Source organism: Cupressus sempervirens, chromosome 4, assembly GCF_028749045.1.
Source record: "Cupressus sempervirens isolate cs-2001-9-10 chromosome 4, ASM2874904v1, whole genome shotgun sequence".
NCBI lineage: Eukaryota > Viridiplantae > Streptophyta > Pinopsida > Cupressales > Cupressaceae > Cupressus > Cupressus sempervirens.
The window spans coordinates 715,649,332-715,669,595 of record NC_143121.1 but is presented as its reverse complement, the minus strand read 5'-3'; the positions used below and the strand labels follow the sequence as shown (position 1 = coordinate 715,669,595).

At 38.8% G+C, this 20,264-nt stretch overlaps 1 protein-coding gene across 1 annotated transcript in view; it reads left to right on the top strand.

Moving 5' to 3' along the window:
* Window positions 1–20,264, top strand: part of AUG3 (HAUS augmin-like complex subunit) — a 254,323-nt gene that overhangs the window by 224,142 nt on the left and 9,917 nt on the right. Inside the window, exon 16 of the mRNA XM_089826625.1 lies at window positions 8,163–8,238. Within this exon, the coding sequence (XP_089682751.1) occupies window positions 8,163–8,238 (76 nt within the window). The remainder of the gene's footprint in view (window positions 1–8,162; window positions 8,239–20,264) is intronic.

Genomic DNA, 20,264 nt, shown 5'->3' with positions numbered 1-20,264 from the left:
GTACACCATCCTTCAAATGTGGACTGAAACCCGTACACCATCCTTCAGACATTGAAAACCGTACGGTAGTCCTTATTTACTGTGAAATCCGTACGGTGGTGCTCCATATACTAATTACTGTACGATACTTTTCCAAAAAACCGCACGGTGCTCTTTTCTCTGAAAACTATACGAAAGATTTCATCCTCGGAGGAATCCATACGGTGTTTGTGGAAATCGTACAGTGCCCCTTTACTGTAAAATCTGTATGGTAGCAATGAAATCCGTACGGTGGCAATGAAATCCGTACTATGGCAGTGAAATCCGTATGTTAGCAATGGAATCCGTACGGTGGCAATGAAATCCGTACCTTAGCAATGAAATCCGTACGGTGGCAATGAAATCCGTATCTTAGCAATGGAATCCATACGGTAATAAACTGTACGGTACTTCTTTTTTTTTTTTTGAAATTTGAAATTTTATTTTATTTTATTTTTTTATTATGATTTTTTTCAATTTTTTTTTTCCTTTTTTTTTTTTAAAGACAGAATAGCAAAGTCAGTTTACCCTTCAACCGTTGTCACTGACGGTCTGCAATGACGAAGGGGTCTCTCGAAAGCCACTTTGTGATGCAGAAGTCTTCCGCTCGTGATATATCTTCAACTTCGACCCATTCACCGCCTGAGGCACTTCGTGTCTATCCATAGTCCATAATTTGATTGCTCCATTGTCCCCTACTTCCCGAATCTGATACGGCCCGACCCACTTAACCTTGAACTTGGTCGGTTTGATCTCATTCCGGCCGTCGTACTTCAATACCCACTGTTCGGGGTGAAACCTGTTTAGCTTCAGGTGCTTATCGTGCCATGCCTTCCACCTATTCTGTGTTACTTCAGTTGCCCACTGTGCTAATAATCGCTTCTCTAACCTGTTCAGTTTATACAGCCGCTCCCTTAAGCTTTCCATGTCATCCAACTTGTTTTCTAGTGCTATCTGCAAGCTTGGTATCATAAATTTCGCTGGTACAACAGCCTCGTGTCCGATCATCAGTTGAAACGGCGTGTGTCCTATTGTGACTTTGTATGCTGTGCGGTAAGCCCACAAAGCAGAAGGTAATTTCTCCTCCCAATCCTCCCCTTCGACTGCGCAGGATTTGTATATAATTGATACCAGGATTTTGTTGGTAGCTTCGCCCTGTCCGTTTGCCCTTGGGTAGTACGGATTTGATAGCGAATGATAAATTTTGAACTCTGTGGTAAGTAGTCGGATCACATGATTTACAAAATGTTCGCCTCTATCACTTGTTAATTGTAACAGAGTGCCGTATCTAGTAATTATTTGTTCATAAATAAACTTTGCTGTACTTACCGCTAAATTGTTCGGTAGTGCACGTGCCTCCACCCATTTAGTCAAATATTCCGTTGCAACAACAATGTAACGACACCTTCTGATTCTGCTTGTCTTCAGCGGTCCTATGAAGTCCAAACCCCACCATTCAAAGAGCTCTTGAGCATGAGAAGGATTCAGAGGCATGAAATCTCTTTTCAAAGGTTTTCCAGCTCGCTGACATGTATCGCAGGCAACAACCCATTCCCTGGCGTCATTGTATACTGTTGGCCACCATAATCTTGCTAGAAGTATTTTTCGTGCAGTTGTGTCCGACCCCATGTGTCCTCCTGCCGGTCCTTCGTGCGCTTCCTTCAATACCCATGGAATTTCTTCCTTCAGGACACAACGCCTCAGGATCTGATCGAGTCCCATTTTATACAACCATCCATTAATCAACTGAAATGTTCCACTCCGTATCACCAACTTTCGTTTTTCATTCGGTGGCATGGCATTTAGAAACTATCCTGTTGACAAGTATTCGCCAATGCTTGTATACCACTCCGGTAGTGCAGCAATCTGAAACAGTTGTGCATCAGGAAAGTCATCATTTACACCGTCTGCCGATTCTCCTGTTCTGATACGTGACAAATGATCCGCACTTACATGTTTCTTTCCTGGCCGTACAATGATCTTGAAGGTAAACTCCTGCAACAGGAGTAACCATCGGCTGATTCTTCCTTGAATGACTGGTTTGTTGATCATATACAATAGGGCCTGATGATCAACATAGAACACAAATGGAGTGGCCAACAAGTAATGTCGGAATTTCTGCACAACATAGACCATCCCCAATGCTTCCCGTTCAGTTGTACTATAATTTTGTTCAACTTTTGATAGCAAACGACTGGCGAAGTAGATCGGATGATCCAACTCGTGGCTTCCCGTCTGCGCAAGAGTTGCTCCAATTGCATAGTTCGATGCATCCACATGGACATGAAACTCCTTCCAATCCGGGTATGCCAAAATAGGTGTTGTAGCCAGTCGTACCTTGAGTCCTTCGAATGCTTCATCCTGTTCCTTGTCCCATCGGAATGATTCTGTCTTGGAAGTTAACCTATCCAACGGATATGCTATCTTGGCAAAATTTTTGATGAAATGCCTGTAATACCCTATATGCCCAAGGAAAGATTTTACCTCTGTTACATTGGTGGACGATTGCATCTCTAATATGACCCGTACTTTGTCCGGATTTGTCTTCAGTCCCTCCTTACAGACTATGTGTCCGAGCAACCTTCCATGTGGGACCATAAATTTGCACTTCTTCGGGTTCAGGGCCAAACGCGCACGGGGACACCTTTCCATACACTCGCCTAAGGCTGCTAGATGTTTTTCCTCCGCACTGAACACTGACCAATCATCCAAAAATGCCTTGAAGTTTCCGACGGAAATCTTGTCAAAAATGTGTAGTATGATCTGCTGAAATGTCCCAGGCGCATTGCACAGATCGAACAGCATCCGATTATAGGCATAGACTCCATCTTCTATGACAAATGTCGTCTTCAGTTTATCCTCCTCTGCGATTGAGATCTGATTGTAGCCAGAAAAACCATCCATAAATGAGTAGATCTCATGTCCCGCTACCTCCTCCAGGATGTTATCCGTGAATGGGATCGGGAACGGATCTTTGATGGTGACTGCATTCAGGCATCGGAAATCAACACATATTCGGATCTGAATGGAGTCCTTCTTTAGGGAGATCACGATCGGGGATACCCATTCACTGGTCTGCACCTTGAAAATAATTCCGGCTTCTAGCATCCGATTGATTTCTTCCGTAACCCGGGCCGCATAATTTTTGTTCATTCTGTAGGGCCTCTTCCGTACGGGTATTGCTCCTTCGATCAATGGAATGTGATGCACACACAATTTAGGTGGTACGCCCTTCAAGTCCTTGTATGTCCATGCAAAGACATCCTTATACTCTAAAAATATCTTGAATGCTGCTGTCTTTAGTACTGGGTCCCAATTGTCTCCTACCAGTATGTTTCGTGGTTCTGCTTCGTCTCCCAAATTCATGGTCTGCAACGCGACTTCATTGTATTTGATGGGTTCTTCTTTAGTGAACTGATGTGCCGAGGTCACATCGAGTGACGCATCCCCTTCCTTTATTTCAGTGAACTCCTTTGGAAATGCATCGGTATTGTTTTCTTCTATTGTCAGTACGTTACAGGTTGGAAACAATTCATAATCCTCTATCTGCCAATGGTAAAGACCATTTACTGAATCCAAATCGTCATCTCCTTCCAGTCGTAAAACTCCCTCCTGATCCGGTTCCATAGTTTGCCCCTTTTCATCCTCTTCTCCCTCAGAATTTGACGATAGGGCTTCTTCCCCGACCATTTGAGTGTGCAGATCGATGACATACTTCCGGCCTTTGCTTTCGAGTGATAAAGTATTATTCTTCCAATCATGCTTTGCTTTTGCTTGTATCAGCCACCCCCAACCCAGGATAGCATTGTACCCCTTCCGCCTGAGAGGAATCACAACGAAGTCCAACAGGAATGGTTGTGTTTCGATTGTCACTGGTTGTGTTGTGAGTATTCCCAATGGCTTGATTCCGTGTTGATCGGCTGTTAACAGCTGGAAGGTAGGTGGCCATAATGTTGGCCGTCCCAACTTTTTCCAAGTATCCTCTAGTAGCACATTGACACCGGATCCTCCGTCGACGATCGTGTCCGTTAGCACAGTCCCGAGAATGCCCATTTCAACAACCACCGGATAGTGTCCAAATGAGAGAGCTAACAACATCGGATCTTCTGCACTTGTACCCCCCTGTTTCGCGTTGTCTTGCTCTACGGGTTGCTTAGCACTCGGGACTATATTTGTGAGGGCCGTACGGAGGTGAGGCATAGTTAGCAACAGATCATTTATCCTGACGGGTATCTCAGCTTGCAATATTTGCCGTACAATGTTCTGTTCTGCACAATTCTGGACTGAGGTACTTTGCGGGTCCTTCAGGTGTGCTGTTTCTGCCTGTGTTGCTTTCTGGATCTCTGCCCTTGCTTCCTCCAGTCTCTTCTTTTCTTCCGCTGGGTCAGGATATAGCTTCGCCTGCTTCCGAGTGATTGCCAAAACTTCTTCCTCATCTGTCCCTACGTTAATCAAGTTTACTCCGGACTTCGGGCACTTAGTATCATCATGATCGCCAGTCCACACCATCGGCATAGCAACTTCGGTGTGTTCGTCGTTGTGCAATCTCGGGCGAAGTGACCCCACAGATTGCATGCGTGGCATTGAACAATTGGTTGACCATTCGCATCGTACTGAATTCGACTCCTTCCTCCATTGTTGTTGTTGCCACCATTGTTGTTATTGCTGTTGTTTTGATTGCGCCGGTTGTTTTTGCATCCACCTGATGTGGCACCTTTTGTATTGGTGTTCCCGTTCCCTCCTGACGGGGATGCCTCCTGTGACAGGAACACTTGCTGCGGTGTCCTTGTTTTTAAATTGAAAGGGCATTCCTTTACCGAGTGTCTCATAATTTGGCAGATCTCGCAAAATTGATCTTTTGGGCATGATCCCTTCATATGACCTTCTTTCTTGCACTCTGTGCACCATAGGTCGTTGCCCTTAGTCTCCTTGTTCATGTTTTTGAATTCCTTCATCATCCGAATCATGTCCTTCTGGAGAGCACGGACCTTCTTGTTGCTTCCCTCGTCATCGTCGCTGCTATCTTCTCTTGAAGGGTCATCGTCATCTGAATCCGATGAGCTGGTCTTCTTCTTCTTCTTTGTCTTCTGGTCACTTTCGAGGTTCATTGCCCGATTGTACGCTTCATTGTATATTGATGGTGGCACGATCTTCATCTTTTTCTGCAGCTTCGGGTGAAGGCCTTCAATGAACCATCTTTTCTGGAGCCCATCTGCTGGTTTATTCTCCATTTTACTAATCAAGTCCCTCAATCTCCTAGCAAAGACCCGTACTGTTTCATTCTTCTTTTGCTTGGTATTAAATATCTCAGCTACAATTTCATTATCATCACGCAAAAATTGAAATTCTGCGATGTACTCCTTAATGTTATCCCAACTATTTAATTTCTGTGGATCAACATCAGTAAACCAATCAATCGCAACACCCCGTAGGGTAGCGGGAAATTGTCGGATCCATTCGTCTGTATCTGTTATGCCATTTGCCCTCCAGATCGTTTCACATGTTTTACAATGTCGAATGGGATCAGCTGCTTCATCACCATCAAATTTAGGCAATTTTTCCTTCGAACCTGCCATTATCACTATATGTTGGAGGTTTTGTTGTGTACCTGCGCCGTTTTGTACTCCCGCGCTTTTTTGAGCACCTGCGCTGTTCTGAGCTCCCGTGCTGTTTTGAACACCCGCGTTGTTCTGCACACCTGCGCTGTTCTGCACATCCACGCCGTTTCCAACACCCGCGCTGTTTTCAACACCCGCGCTATTCTGTGCTTCTGCACTGTTTTCAACACTCGTGCTGTTTTCGACTCCTACGTTGTTTGGTGAAGAAGAGGGTTTGTCAACCGAAGCTGTCCGTTCCGGAAGTGTATCTCGGACGAAGAGGTCACTCCACACTCGTGCTCCTTCGGCACTCCGAGCCGTGCGAGTCGATCTCCTTCCGTCAGGATTCTCTTCCCGTGGCGTATGCAGGTTCAGAAACTCCTCCCTCGCTTCTTCCACCAACTCAAGCCGTTGTCGAGTCTCCTTCAACAATCCTTCGACACTCCTGTTCCCGTCAGCAATCTTCTGGAATCTCCTTCGGCGCTCTGTCTGCTGAGTCAAAATTAAATTTTCCTGCACAACGCGTATGTCATCTTTTTCCTTCAGCTTATTCTTATCTTTGTTCAACTGATTCGGCATTTAATTCATATCCGCTTGCCTGCATACCAAGTCCATCGGGCAACAGCGCCAAATGTTTACCGCATAGATTAATTAAGAAACAGACAATGAATACGAACATGAACAGCAAACAGCAGAACTCTTATTATTATTCGCATATGCCCACAGTATATTATGCTTCGATGGTATGATATGATATCTACCATGCTTCCCGAAGGGGTTGTAAATACTTTCCGAAGAACTTTCCCGAAGGAGTCTGTCGGCCAGATACATTATGCCCACTACAAACTATTTACTCGTCGGCGACATAACAAGACTTTTTCCGAAGGGACCCGTCGGCCGATGCACAATTTCTACCGACGACAATTATTGTTGCTGAGAAGCTGCTATGTGTTGGTTAATTTGGAATTGGTTGAGCACTCATTTATATTTGTTGTTGGGCATTATTTTCTATTTGCACTTCGAGAGCAACATTTTCCATATATGCAGTTGCATTTGTTTGTTGAAGAATTCTTTTGTTGCTGATAATCTTCCTTATAGGTGTTTTAGACATGTCTTGTAAGTTCATATATTGTAACTTCTAATTTGTATTGTTGATTAAGATAATAGGGGATATTTTATCATCTAGGTTGTTGATATAAGATAATAGGGGATATTTTATCATCTGGGTTGTTGATATTTTGTGAAAATACTCAGTATCTAAGTTGATATTAAAATCTGGAATTTTCAGCTATATATTCCCTATGTAATATCTAAATATTTGAGTTGAAATTATTATTGCAATATCTTCTATTTTGCTGCTATATTGTTGTATTAAAAAATTGCGAAACCTTGAAAACAACAAAACAAAAAATCAATTCTTGAGAATAGATTGTTTGAGAGCCAGCAGGGCTCATTATAAATATGCAGAGATTTGAAAATGTATTATGTAGATTTTCATGATTGTGATTTTCATTGGCCTATTACCTTCTTGGACTTATATTTTGATGAGGTGTTGGGGCTAACTCCAAAACAGGGTTGAGAATAACACCCGTTGTAGAAATTAATTGAGAGATAGGTCTAGATTTCAGAGAGAGAGAGAGAGAGGGAGAGAGAGGCTTGCTTATTACTGAAATTTGATAAAGTCTAATAATTTATAAATCTTCTAAAATCTAAAACTTACATTATTAACTCCTAGATACCTGGAACAACTCAAACATTCTGCCAGAATATGCATGAAATATAATTTCATATGTAAATGTTATATTTCATGTATATATTCTGATGAAGAGAATGTGATTGATTTGAAGTCAAGGATGACATTTTCACAATTTTTTTGCTATATATTGCTTCAGGCCCAAGTTCTTGTGTTTGGGCTGTGGGAGATTCCACATCCCAAAGACATCCTGCTGGCCAGGGGCAGTGGCGGTTCAGCAGGGAGATGTACTAGCCTCATCCCCACACCCTAGAGACATCCCTGTTTCTATGGTGGGTGTGTCCCTATGGTACACTGATTATCCACTTATTCATAAATTATTATATGACAATAATTTATGATATGTAGTATGAACTTGCAGTATTTTGTTAGGTGAGAGTGTTTAAGGAAAATAATTGAAGTCGGCAAAGACATCATATGAAAACTTTGGAAACCCAATTAGCATATATTTGGGACAGTTCAAAGTAGATGTATGTCTTTGATCAGTAGACTTTTTTTGTAGCAAATAAAATGATGTCTATTAGAAGAACTATAGTTTGGAAAGATTGATAGAAAATGAAAGAAACATCTTATACATGTAGGAGATCATATTTCTGTAATTAGTATATCCTCATAAGAGGCTGCACCTTCTCACTGCTTACACCTTTTTACTTTCATATCCATATTCCTTTTTTTCTCTTTGTCGAAACATTTTCCCACTCATTCTCATATGTCAAGACAAGAACTAATATTTTTTTGTCAAAAGAAGCAATAACAGATTATAGTTCTAATATTATATTTATTTTTCTGATTAGGTGTACTATTATAAGAAGAATGCAACGACTTCTATTTGCATCTTCCACTACTGCACAGCCAATATTGACGCCTTGGGTAAATATTTGTCTTTCTGTAATAAGTATATAAAATAATTGATGACATTTTTCTTCCAGTAACAATTTTATGTACATATGTAAACCTCAAGCCTTTACACAAGATTTTCTGTCAATCATAGTTTTATCAGAAGTTTTCATAAACATATTTTAAGCATTGAATTAAATATCTGTGACTCAGTATGCAAATATATATTTTTAATCTTTGTACTGTACTTTTTAGAATATCTTAAAATTTAGTGAAGCAGTACCTGTCATAGCCACACATCTTGTCTTAATGTTAAATTTTCAAGATTAAAAAGTCGCAAAATTAATTTGGAAAATCTGGTTGGCTCTATCATTGAGTTGAATAGTGATCTTCCATTTGAAGGATATTATACATATACATCATTTTAATTCTAAAGGAACATGTAAGAGATTTTGATGGGCTTGGTTTAAAGCCTTCACATAATATATAAACCAATGGCTGGAATTTCTGTGAAAATCTAAAAATCTATTATATACATGTTGGAGAAGTTAGAGAAGATTACTTTTTGTTTTACTGAAGTTCAAGGCTTTTTTAATTTAATTTATTTGATAATTTCTTTGCTTGTGCTTTTTATTTTAAATTTTATCTTATATTACTATAACTGTCCTTTGTACCTTAGGCTCTGTCCTAAACTGCTCACATATAGCTATTGGTATAAAATTCATTCTGTGTATTTTTTTGGTAAGGATTTTGTTATTAGAATTACATTGATTCCCAGAAAAACTCAACTTCTGGCATTATATTCAAAAACTTACCTATGCCTTATTTTCACATCATCAATGTGTTGTTTTTCTTCTATCCTAGCTAGAGGTAAAATCAGAATGTCAGAATGTTTAATGGTTGTCAAAAGCTTTAAGAAATATTGTATGGATTTGTATTTTGTCTTCCAAGAAGATTGAAAGTTCTTGTACTTTGATATTGCTTATAATATGTGGAACTAAGCTTTGCGTAGGTTTCCTGTAATGTACTGATGACACACCTCAACCATAAGGAACAGTTCCACCGTACCAGACAATACACTTCCACCTTACCAGTGAATGCATTTCCATCTTACTAGTAGCACTGCCACCATACCAGTCAGCTCTGCCATGGTACCAGTTAGCACCCCACAATTCTAGTAGGATATTTACCCTCGTAGGGTAATGAAATGTCCCTCCGTCTGAATAGTTGATAATTTTGGGACAATTTTCATATAACTCCAATTCTGATGAGTTCCCGATCCTGAAGATTGGTATGTTTGGTACTAATTTGGATTATATGAACCTTGTTTTCATATATTATCAGGTTTATTATAATATTAATATATTACTCGAATAGCCATACAATTCATATTGGTGTGTTGATTGTATATATACCAATTCAATGTTCTACTGATTTCTAACATCAATCTGATATAATATTTTTTCTATCCTGCTTTGTGGTGCCTCTCATAATAATGAATTTCTTTGAGCGTTATCTCGATTCCCCTCTTTACTTAGTTGACAACCCAAATTGGGGTAATGAAATTTAATATTCTTCTCTCTTTTCTTTTTTTAATCTGAGATCTACAATATAGTCTGCAGAGTATATCAATTATAATTGTTTCTGATATCTCCTTAGTAGAATGATTAGTTTATCATTTCTCACGTGTTGAGGTGTCCTTATGATTTTTATGATACTTCTGAATCTCCTCCAATCATGTATTTTGTGATCATATGCAAAGGAACTGTTATCTTCTCTATAAAAGGTGATCTCTTGAATGGTCTATAATTTATGTAGAATCCTCCATCTATCATTCTTTTTCCAGCATGCCCGTAACAATATGTTCCTCATGGTGATTCCCTTCTATGTTGTGTGTGTTCCTTACTGTAATGGCCCCTCTTCCTTGGATTCCAGTTCGGATACTATACCCTCTGTTATGGTTAGTATTACTCTCAGAGGCTACTTTACTTTCAATATCTGATATCATAGACTAGTTGCAAATTGCACGTGTCTTTCTCTATCACTGGTATGATAATTTACATCTTCCCTCTTAGTGGTCTCCCATTGTGGGCATGTTTACAGAGATGGTGATGGATTATGTGTTGTATTGCGTATCCTCACTAGAGAAGTTGTGTGATCAGTCTTCTCAGTTTAATCTGAACAACAAGGCAAGTAATGTGGACCCTTCACGCAAAATCTTTCTTTGTTATTGGGATCTTAACTTTGGTCTTGAACAAATATGAAGGCACAATGCAATTACGTCTTCTCTCTCTCTCCAACGATGGTATAAGTCTAGGTTTGGTGACCAATGTTGATGTAGATAGCAACCTATATATGACAAGATTCTTCCATTGAATATATAAAATGCTCACTCGATGTTTTCTTCCCACTACTTTAGTCATCTTCCTTTCTAATATATGAGTATGAGGTAGAGGTCGTGACTATTCATAGGCATGTTGGTTTGTTTATATTAAAATGTTTGATTAGTATATACGTATATTTTTGTTATAATTAGACTTATAATTACATGTATATATTATTCACTATATTATATATTTTATATGTATGATAATCATATTATAATAATATATTTATTATTATCATTCATAATATATTTATTTAAGAATTTATCTATGTTATTTTATCAATAGAGTTAGTTATATTATACTATTTTCATAGTACTATTATATATCAATTGGTATAATATTATACTATATCAATTTGATAAAGATAATATATTTAATAATATTAAATTATGCTATAATACTTTTACTATTTTTTTTATTAATATTATTTATTAAATTCAACCTTATAAATGTGGTATTATTATTTATTTAACTTTATCAAATGCAATTATAATTATATTACATTATATTTATTTATTTAGTCCTTATATTAACTCTATTATTAAAATTGATCTTGGAAGTGGGGACATTACAGGTAAAAGAAACTAATTGCGTACATAAAACAAAGTGCTCAACATGGAATGTAAAGAGAAATAATAATATTATATTCATTCATTAATCACCGTACACAAATGTACTTCATACCAACATGTCTCAATTAAAGGAAATGGTGCATATATATAATGTCTAAGGGGTCGCGAGGTGAATTGTCGTGACCGTGTCACTCCCTTGGATGTGTCAACTGTCTAACTACCTAGTAACCCGACAACATAATCCCTCCCAAGAGAAAAGTTGTCTTCGAACAACCTACAACTTACAAAATAGGAGACAACTATCTAAATATATAAAAAAACAAAGACTGAGGGGGAGGTTGCATCCTTGTAATGTTCAGCAAACGACACAACTCGTAAACTTGATCTATATGGATGCACAAATCCTTTTGTGTCCTTTTGACCTCTACAACATTCTTCATTATAAGTGCTGCCTCTATGGCCTATGCTTCCTTTTGTGCACATGTTGCTTTAGACTCCTCTAGCCCCTTTTCAACCTTTCCTTGTCCTGCAAGAGTGTTGCTCGCTTACTGCCCAAGATGCCTGTTGGCTAACCAAGTGAATAGCTAGCTCCTCCCAATCCTTCGCCTCCACCTCTTTGGACCTCTTAGCTACAACTTTGTTTTCCTCCGCACGCAACTGAGCATAGTAGGCGTCTTTATACGCTACTACTAGCTCATGTGCAAGCCTCTCCATGGTGTTGTTGATTGGTCCCAACTCAGGTTCTGTAGCCCAGTCTCCCAACATCTTTGTCGTCTCTACTGCTAGCCACCTTCTTGCTTCAAAGTAAGAGCAGATCCATTTGGGGCTCGTTCGCCATATGTAGGCTTGGATCATCTGCAATTCCCTTATTTTGGTCAAGACATTATGTCCAAGTACCCGACCTCTTTTCAACACATCCTCCAGAGTCCTAATATATGCCTTGGATCTCTCTTCGTTCAACCCATAGGAGAACCTCTCCTCCTCCTCTTGCCTAATCTGCTGTTCTATATCTATCTCCATTCCTCTTGTGGCAGCCACTTCCACCTTCGGTGCGGCCCCCTCATGTCCTGGCTCATCCTTGGATAGTGGAATCCTCTTCTCCTATGGTGCTGTTGGTACTTTAGCCAAAAACTCTGCTTGTCTTGCAGACTAAATGGAGGGACTGATGTCTGCAAGAGTGAGTCCGAAATAACTCGCAAGTTCATCTGCATCCATTCCTTCCATTCCTAGCATATTGCAACTCAGAAACAACTCGTAATCTTCCATTTGCCAATGGAAGAGTCAGTTCAAGGAATCCAAGTCATCTTTCAAACATCTTTTAAGCTCCAGCACACCTTCGTCATTAGGCTCCATCCAATTCCTTCTGTCGTCCCTTCCCCTAGACTCTCCATTAGATTCCGATTTCGAAGCCATCTCCTCACTCACCATTTGTCTCCGAAGGTTGATAACGGACTTCCATCCGCCGCTCTCCAATGGAAGTGTATTTCTCTTCCAATTGTTGTTTGCCCTTACTGTTACTAGCCATCCCCTCTGAGAATGGCATCATACCCCTTCTTCAATGGAACCATGACAAAATCTATTATGAATGGCTGGGTTCCAATGGTGACTTGCTGAGCCATCAACGTTCCTAGAGGTTTGATTCCATGCTGGTCTACATCGAGTAAATTAAAGGTGGGGGACCATAGGGTAGGCTTCCCAAGTTTCTTCCTTGTCTCCTCTGGAAGAACATTTACCCCCGACCAACCATCGACTATGGTACTGGTGAGGATTGTCCCGAGGATACCGATCCCCACTACTGTGGGGTATTGTCCATTGTTCAACGTGAGTAGCATAGGATCTCGTGCTAATCCTCCCAAAACGATTGGTTGTTATGTGGTGTTGGCGCTTAGTTGTGCGGTGCAGTTGTTTACTAATGTCTTCTTCAACTAGGGTAAGGTGTGGAGGTCTTATATTTTAATTGGAACCTCCATTTGCAATATCTACCCTATTATGTTATTCTTAGCCTTTGTTTGTCAAGAGGTGCTTGTAGCCATAGGTGAATACCCCTTTGCTTTCTTTACCTTTTCTATTTCTTCTTTTGCCTCCTGTAGTCTTTGCTTCTCTGTATAGGGACTAGGGTACATGGCTTGTTTTGCTTGATTACAAGTGATTGCCAATACTTCTTCTATGTTTTGTAAGTTCATCCGAGGCTTCTGACAATTGGCTTCTTCATGATCTCCGGGACCACACCATCAACACAATTTTTGCATTGTGTTTTTCTTCTTGTAGTCTCGAGCGAAGTGGTCCCATTGGCTACATGCTCGACATTAAATCATCAACCGACCCTTCAAATCAATCCGGCTTCTGTTCTCATTACCTCCTCTTCCTCCTCATTGGTTATTTCGGAAGCTACCAGATGATGCATTGCTTGTTTGCTGGTTGGTGGCCCCAGAGGTAGATGGTTGTTCCTAAGTGAAAAGCACTTGCGGCCCTCTTGTCTTTAAGTTATATTGGCAGTCCTTGGTGGAATGTTCCATCACCTGGCAGATGTCACATAATGACTTTTTAGGAAACACTCTTTTTGTGTGTCAATTTTTTTTGCACTCTGTGCACAACATTTCTTCTTCGTCATTCTGCCCTGTGCCTCCTTTCATTGTTTTGAACTCCCGCATCATGCGTTCCATATCCTTTTGTAACACTTGTACCTTTTTATTAGATTCATCATCGCTGGTACTATTCTCATTTGAATATTTGTCACTTTTGGATGATGAATTGCTTTTCTTTTTCTTCTTTAAGGTTTTACTTTCACCTCCTAAATTCATTGCTTTGTCCTACACATCATTGTACGATGTTGGCGATGTAATCCTCATTTTTCTTCTAAGAGATGTGTTTAATCCATTGACGAACCATCTCTTCTTTAAGTCATCCGCCTGTTGGGTTTCCATCTTCCCGAGCAATTCCTTCAACATTCTTTTGTATGCTCAAACAATTTCCTTCTTTTCTTGCTTAGCACTATAAATCTCTGTGACGATCTCACTGTCATCTCGAAGTAGCTTAAATTCTACTTGGTATTCTTTCCTAAGATTGTCCCATGAACCTATTTTCATTTTGTCCATGTCCAAATACTAGTCGATAGCAACAACCTGTAGAGTTACAAGAAACTATTGAACCGATTCATCTTTATCGGCAACACCATTTGACCCCAGATAGTTTCGCACATATGACAACGTTTGATAGGATCTTCCTTCCCGTCACTTGTAAACTAGGGTAGTTTTTGTTTTAGCCCTGGTCTAACTAGTGGTTGCTATGTTGTTATAGGTGGCCGTTGTATCTATAACAATTGTTTTTGTTGCCCATGAACTTGTGCTTGTGTGCATTGTAGTGTGATAACTTCTAAGAAGAGGCATAGTCTACTATCGAACTGTACTCGCTCGAAAGGTGTATCCAAGACAAAGTAATCACCGTGGGCTCGTGCTCCTTCGGCACCTTAAGCCACGTTTGTCCCCTATTTACTTATGTTCGGGTTCTCTACTCGTGGTGTATGTAAGTTTAGAACCTCTTCCCTTGTCTCCTCAACCAAATTCGACCTTTACCACATCTCTTCAAGTAAGTTCTTGGTACTTCTCGGTTGTAGACGGTTAGGCGAACCATTCTTTCCGTTCAGTGCACCTCTTGTGGCATCGAAGTCACCCTCTGTGACCCCACTGTTGTACCCGTTAGCGAATTGCCTAAGCCTTTGTCTTCACTTGACTTGTGCGAGGATCAAAGCTTTTTGTGCAATGTGAATATCATCATTATTTTGTTCATTTCTATTTTTATTTTTGTTCAACTGATTTGGCATTAATCCTCAAAAAAATCGTAGTTAACAAAAACACTTTTATTTATGTAATGTCTTTGTACATTATGGTTGTTTGTATGACCGCAACAGAGGTTAACACTTTTTCCCACTCACACTTTGCTCACATTCCCATGGCCTAGGGCTCATGGGTGGGACCTTTGGTTGTTTTCATCACACTCTTTCATTTTTCAGTGATTCCATTCTCAAAAGCCCCAAAGGGTCTGCTGCCTTCGTTGCTCCTGTTCGATCTCCTTGCGTTGTCGTCTCTATGCCAGAAAGGATTGTGCAAATAGTCTGGGAAACTGATGCAATAGTCGGTTGGCGGTAGGGCTCACATTCAGTGAGTACCAGATAGTGGCCTTTGGAACCTCTTCACCTACGACTTCTCTTCGTACGAAGGTTTCAATACTCGAGCAGAACAAAATGGGGAAGTTCTCTGTCAGTTCGTGCTCCCCTTCAAACAACTTGGGTATTCCGTTTTTGTTAACTCTCACATTCTCCTCCAGAGGCATTCCCATTTACTCTATTTGTGGTATGCCATTGTTCGTGTCGCTTTCCCCAGATTCGAAACGGCAATGGTGCCAAATGTTTACCCTCGTGGGGTAATAGAGTAATTGCGTATAGAAAGTAAAGTGTTCAACATGAAATGTAAAGAGAGATAATAATATTATATTCATTCATTGATCATCGTACACAAATGTACTCATACCAACATATCTCAATTAAAGGAAATGGTACATACATATAGTGTCCGAGGGTTCACAAGGCCAACCGTTGCGACTGTGTAACTTCCTCGGATGTGCCAACTGTCTAACTACCCAATAACCCAACAACATAGGACATTGCCATTGTAGTAGTAGCACATTGCCACTATACTAGTCAATGCACTGCCACTACTAGTAACACACTACCACTCAATAGCACACTTCCACTGTACCACATTTAATCCTCACATCTGGCACTACAATTGTATGGTTTGGAAATTAACATGAAAAGATCACAATTATTAAATGTTATAAATGTGTATTCAAGAAATGAGCACGCTCTAATGATGGACTAAATTGGCGAGAACCCAATATTTGACATTTGTATTGTCGGATTGTGAAGTTATTTTTAGGTTGCATCAAACTTGTCTTCAACTAAAGACTTCACAAACTTGACAATGACATACAAAGTGAAATATCTGAAGCTATATCTTCAATGATTGACTAGGGTGGCTACTAATCACTTAAACTACAATTGTAGAATAGGGAGGGTCTTGCACTGCCAAAATTACAAATAAGAACTCAATTCCAACTGGAATCACAAATAAACAAGTAAACTCCACTATGATTTCCCACAATACCAATCATGACCATATAAAGAACTCCAATAAGTTTCTCAAAGGGTTGCAAGTAGGCTCACATAACTAATTTATTACATAGCAGTAAACAATTTCTAGAAGAGATTGTGTTGCATTATTTTTGTGTCAACGTTTTGGATCACACTGTGTGATCCATCATCAGGACAAAAGAGAGCTGAAGGATGAGAAAGAATATAGATTGCATGAAGGATGAGAAAGAATATAGATTGCATGTCATGCAATCTATATTCTTTCTCATCCTTCAGCTCTCTTTTGTCCTGATGATGGATCACACAGTGTGATCAAAAACGTTGACACAAAAATAATGCAACACAATCTCTTCCAGAAACTGTTTATTGCTATACATGATGGATTGTGGAATATTGATGTCTCTAATTTATTACATCCATTTTATAACTAAATTATATAGTAAGAGGGTCTATAGGACATTGTTAAAAATTGGGACTGCTTTAATCAATTAATTTACTTAAATCACTTTATTAAAATAAGGGGCATTGCATTTTTAGCAAAACAGAGGCTAAAGATACGTAGCCTATAATATATGCGCAAAAAAATATTTAACACAATATGCTACATTGCTAGTGCTTCTCACTCCACTTCAAAGGACAAGTAACAATTCCAGGTGGATATTTGTTTGTATATACTAAGTGCACATTGTCAAGGATATTGACAATTACTTGTATCTCCCATATAAATATTAGAGTATTATAATGCTCATCTTAGTTAGTCTTGAATTTATTAAGTAGTTTTTGTTTCCATCTTTCAATTCATGATTGTTTCTTTTAGAAACATCATCTTTGTACATCTATATACAAAGCTTTCATCCCTTTGTTTAATACAACTACAACAACATGGTATTAGAGTGGGTTGATGGGATTTCATAAAATTTTGCAAATTTTTAAGAAAAATTTGAACCTATTTTGATTTAGATTATTTTTACAGAATTCGTTTTTCTATTATTTGAAATAAAAATTGTTAGAGCTATCTATGAAAATTTGATGGTACGTTTCCAAAGATTATTACTGAAAATCATGAGAGCCTGGTTCAGGGTTTTGATTGTGCGATTTCTTGGTTGGGCAAAAGGATCTAATTTTTTATGGTTGTATGTACATATGCATTTTTTTATTTGCATGTACTGTTTTACCATGCGAAGTCTTGTGTTTTGCTGCATGAAGGTTTCTCTGATGAGTTTTTATAAATTTTCCCTTAAAAAAAATCTCTAATGGTTTTTGTAAATTTTTCCTCTAAAAAATTGACTCGATGAGTTTTCATAATTTTTTCAGTCAATTTTTATTGATTCTGTAATTCGCAAAGTTGTGTGGGATACCTTTGTGGGCTTATAATTTTTTTTTCTCAAAAATTATGTGGTAAGTTTCTATTTTTTCCTCAAATTATCTATTGAGTTTTATTGTTTTTCCTAAAAAATGAAGTTTTGTATTCTACTATTGGGTTTTGATTGATTTTTCACCTGAAAAATCATGTTGGGTTTTGATCAAATTTTCATGTCAAATTGTGTTGGGCTTTCGTCTGTTTTCTCCTTATAAATTTTAGATTTTTGCACTCTGTTTTGGGGCATCATGCTCACTAGCAAAGTTTGGAGGTTTGTCGATTTTCTCTCAAAACCATGGTAGTTTTTCTTGGTGTTTGTCTCTATCTCCAAGGAAGAGCAACTTCTTTATCCAAGATTAGGTTGGATATTTTTGTGATGATTTTTGATCAGATGTTTTGTTGATTATGGGAGGGTAAGTGGTAGACTCATCTTAGTGGGAGAGTTTGTGGCTAGCATGTCTCTTGTTGCAAAGCATTTTGAAGAAGTGGACACCTTCTTTGTTCTTTTTTGGATGGATATTGGCTACTCTTGGTTATTGACATTCTACAAATCCAAGGAGGGTCTCAACAGTAACTAAGTGTTTTGCAGATTTTTGGGACCAAAAGACAACATTTAGACAATGACCATCAAGGGAGGGTATTAGAATATTATAATGTCTCGTTAATGGTCATCTTAGTTACTCTTTAGTTTATTAGGTAGTTTCTATTTCCGTTCTTAGTTCATAATTGTTTCTTTTAGAAGATTCTTAGTTATCCGGATTCGATGTTTTGGCCCAAGAATGCTGCCTGGGTTCGAACCAGTTTAAAATATTGGTCCTGTTCGAGCCAGGTTCGATTTATCTTGAGCTGGTTTGAACTCGCAGTCCAAAATTCGAGCTTGGGCAAAATTTGTCTGCCCAGATCAAATTTGGGCGAATTTATGTGGATGAGTGACTTTCAAGTAGCTTTTTATTTTATAATTTTTGAGTTCCGGTTGCCCTAAAAAGTGAATGTAAGTACGTTATTTTGGCTTCTAACATCATTTGTGGTGTGCAAATAGGTGATTTTGTGAGCAAATAGGTGATTGAGCAAAAGAGGTTTGTGCAAGGTTGAGTTGGAAGATTGGATTGTTAGCTATATTGAAGTGTTTGTGTCTCATTGCTACATTTTTGCAAGCTTACAATGGTAGGAAGAGGTAAGTTCTTGTTCTATTTTGCTTTTGTTTCAATGCTTTATAAAGTCTAATTTTTTTTTCTTTCAATAACAATATGTCGATATGTACACAATTTTTAATCATAGGAAAAAGGAGCTTCAAAGGGATCTACATCTTCCTCAGTGAGCAATGCCAATATCCCACAAAGAATAGAACCCCTATCCGATTCTCCTTTGTGGAAGTGTTTGGATATTCTACAACCTCTTCTAGGAGGTGGTGGCTTCCGTTGGAAATGTCGGGGTTGTCATGTAGAAAGAAATAGTTCATATTATTATGTGGTGGGTAATTTGTGTGGATACCCTAGTAGAGGAGTGAAGAAGTGTCCTAGAAAAAAAATGCACCTGTGCCAAACTCGGTAGTATTAAAATATATTGAAGAGCATGAGCAAGCTTAAGAGAGATGAACTTAGACAAAAGGCCATTGATGGTAATAAGAATAAGAAAAGAACAAAAGTAATCAAATCACCCCAAATGTTGAGATAGAAAATCACCCCTTCTATACTACCTCGGCTGCCCTTGATTCTCAAAATGAAGCACCTATTCAACACAAAAGAAAGGGACCACTTGAAACTGCATTTCAAAATCATAGTAGGGAAATTACTGACATTGATGCGGCAAGATGCTTGTATGCAAATGGGCTGTCTTTTAAATTTTGTTCACTCTGCATATTTCAAGCAGATGTTGAGAATTGCTAATAAAGGACCTGCAGGGTATTCAGGTCCTATTTTCGAGAGAGTACAAACCACCTTGTTGGATGATGAGGTCAAGTTGATTGATGAGCAATTGAAGCCCATCAAGGATTTGTGGATTGAGACAGGGGTAACAATTGTTTTAGACGGGTGGAAAGATACTAGAAGTTGTCCATTGATCAATGTTTTGGCGGTGTCCCCTAAAGGGGCAATGTTATTGAAAGTAGTGGATTGTGAGGGGCAAGTAAAAGATGGGTCATTCATTGCTAATATCCTAATTGAGGTTGTTGAACAAGTGGGTGCAAGAAACGTTGTCCAAGTCATAATGGACAACTCAAAGAATTGTAGTGTTGTTGGTTTGTTGGATGAAGAGAGATACCAACATATTTTTTGGACACCTTGTGCAGTTCATTCATTCAATCTTATGCTACAAAAGATTGGGAAGGCTATTCAGTGGATCAACGAGATGTATGCAGAAGCTTAGGACATCCAGATGTTTATCACAAACCACCACATGACTCAAAGGATATTCAAAATGTTCTCACATTTGGAGTTGCTGACAGTAAGTAAACTTGAACTCAATTTAGTTAATTTAAAAAAAAAATAGTATGTCATGTCCCTATTTTGGAGGCAATTTGATTTAATTAATTTAATTAATTAGCTTATCCAAAATAATGAATATTTTATGAGGATGACTAATTAATTATTTTA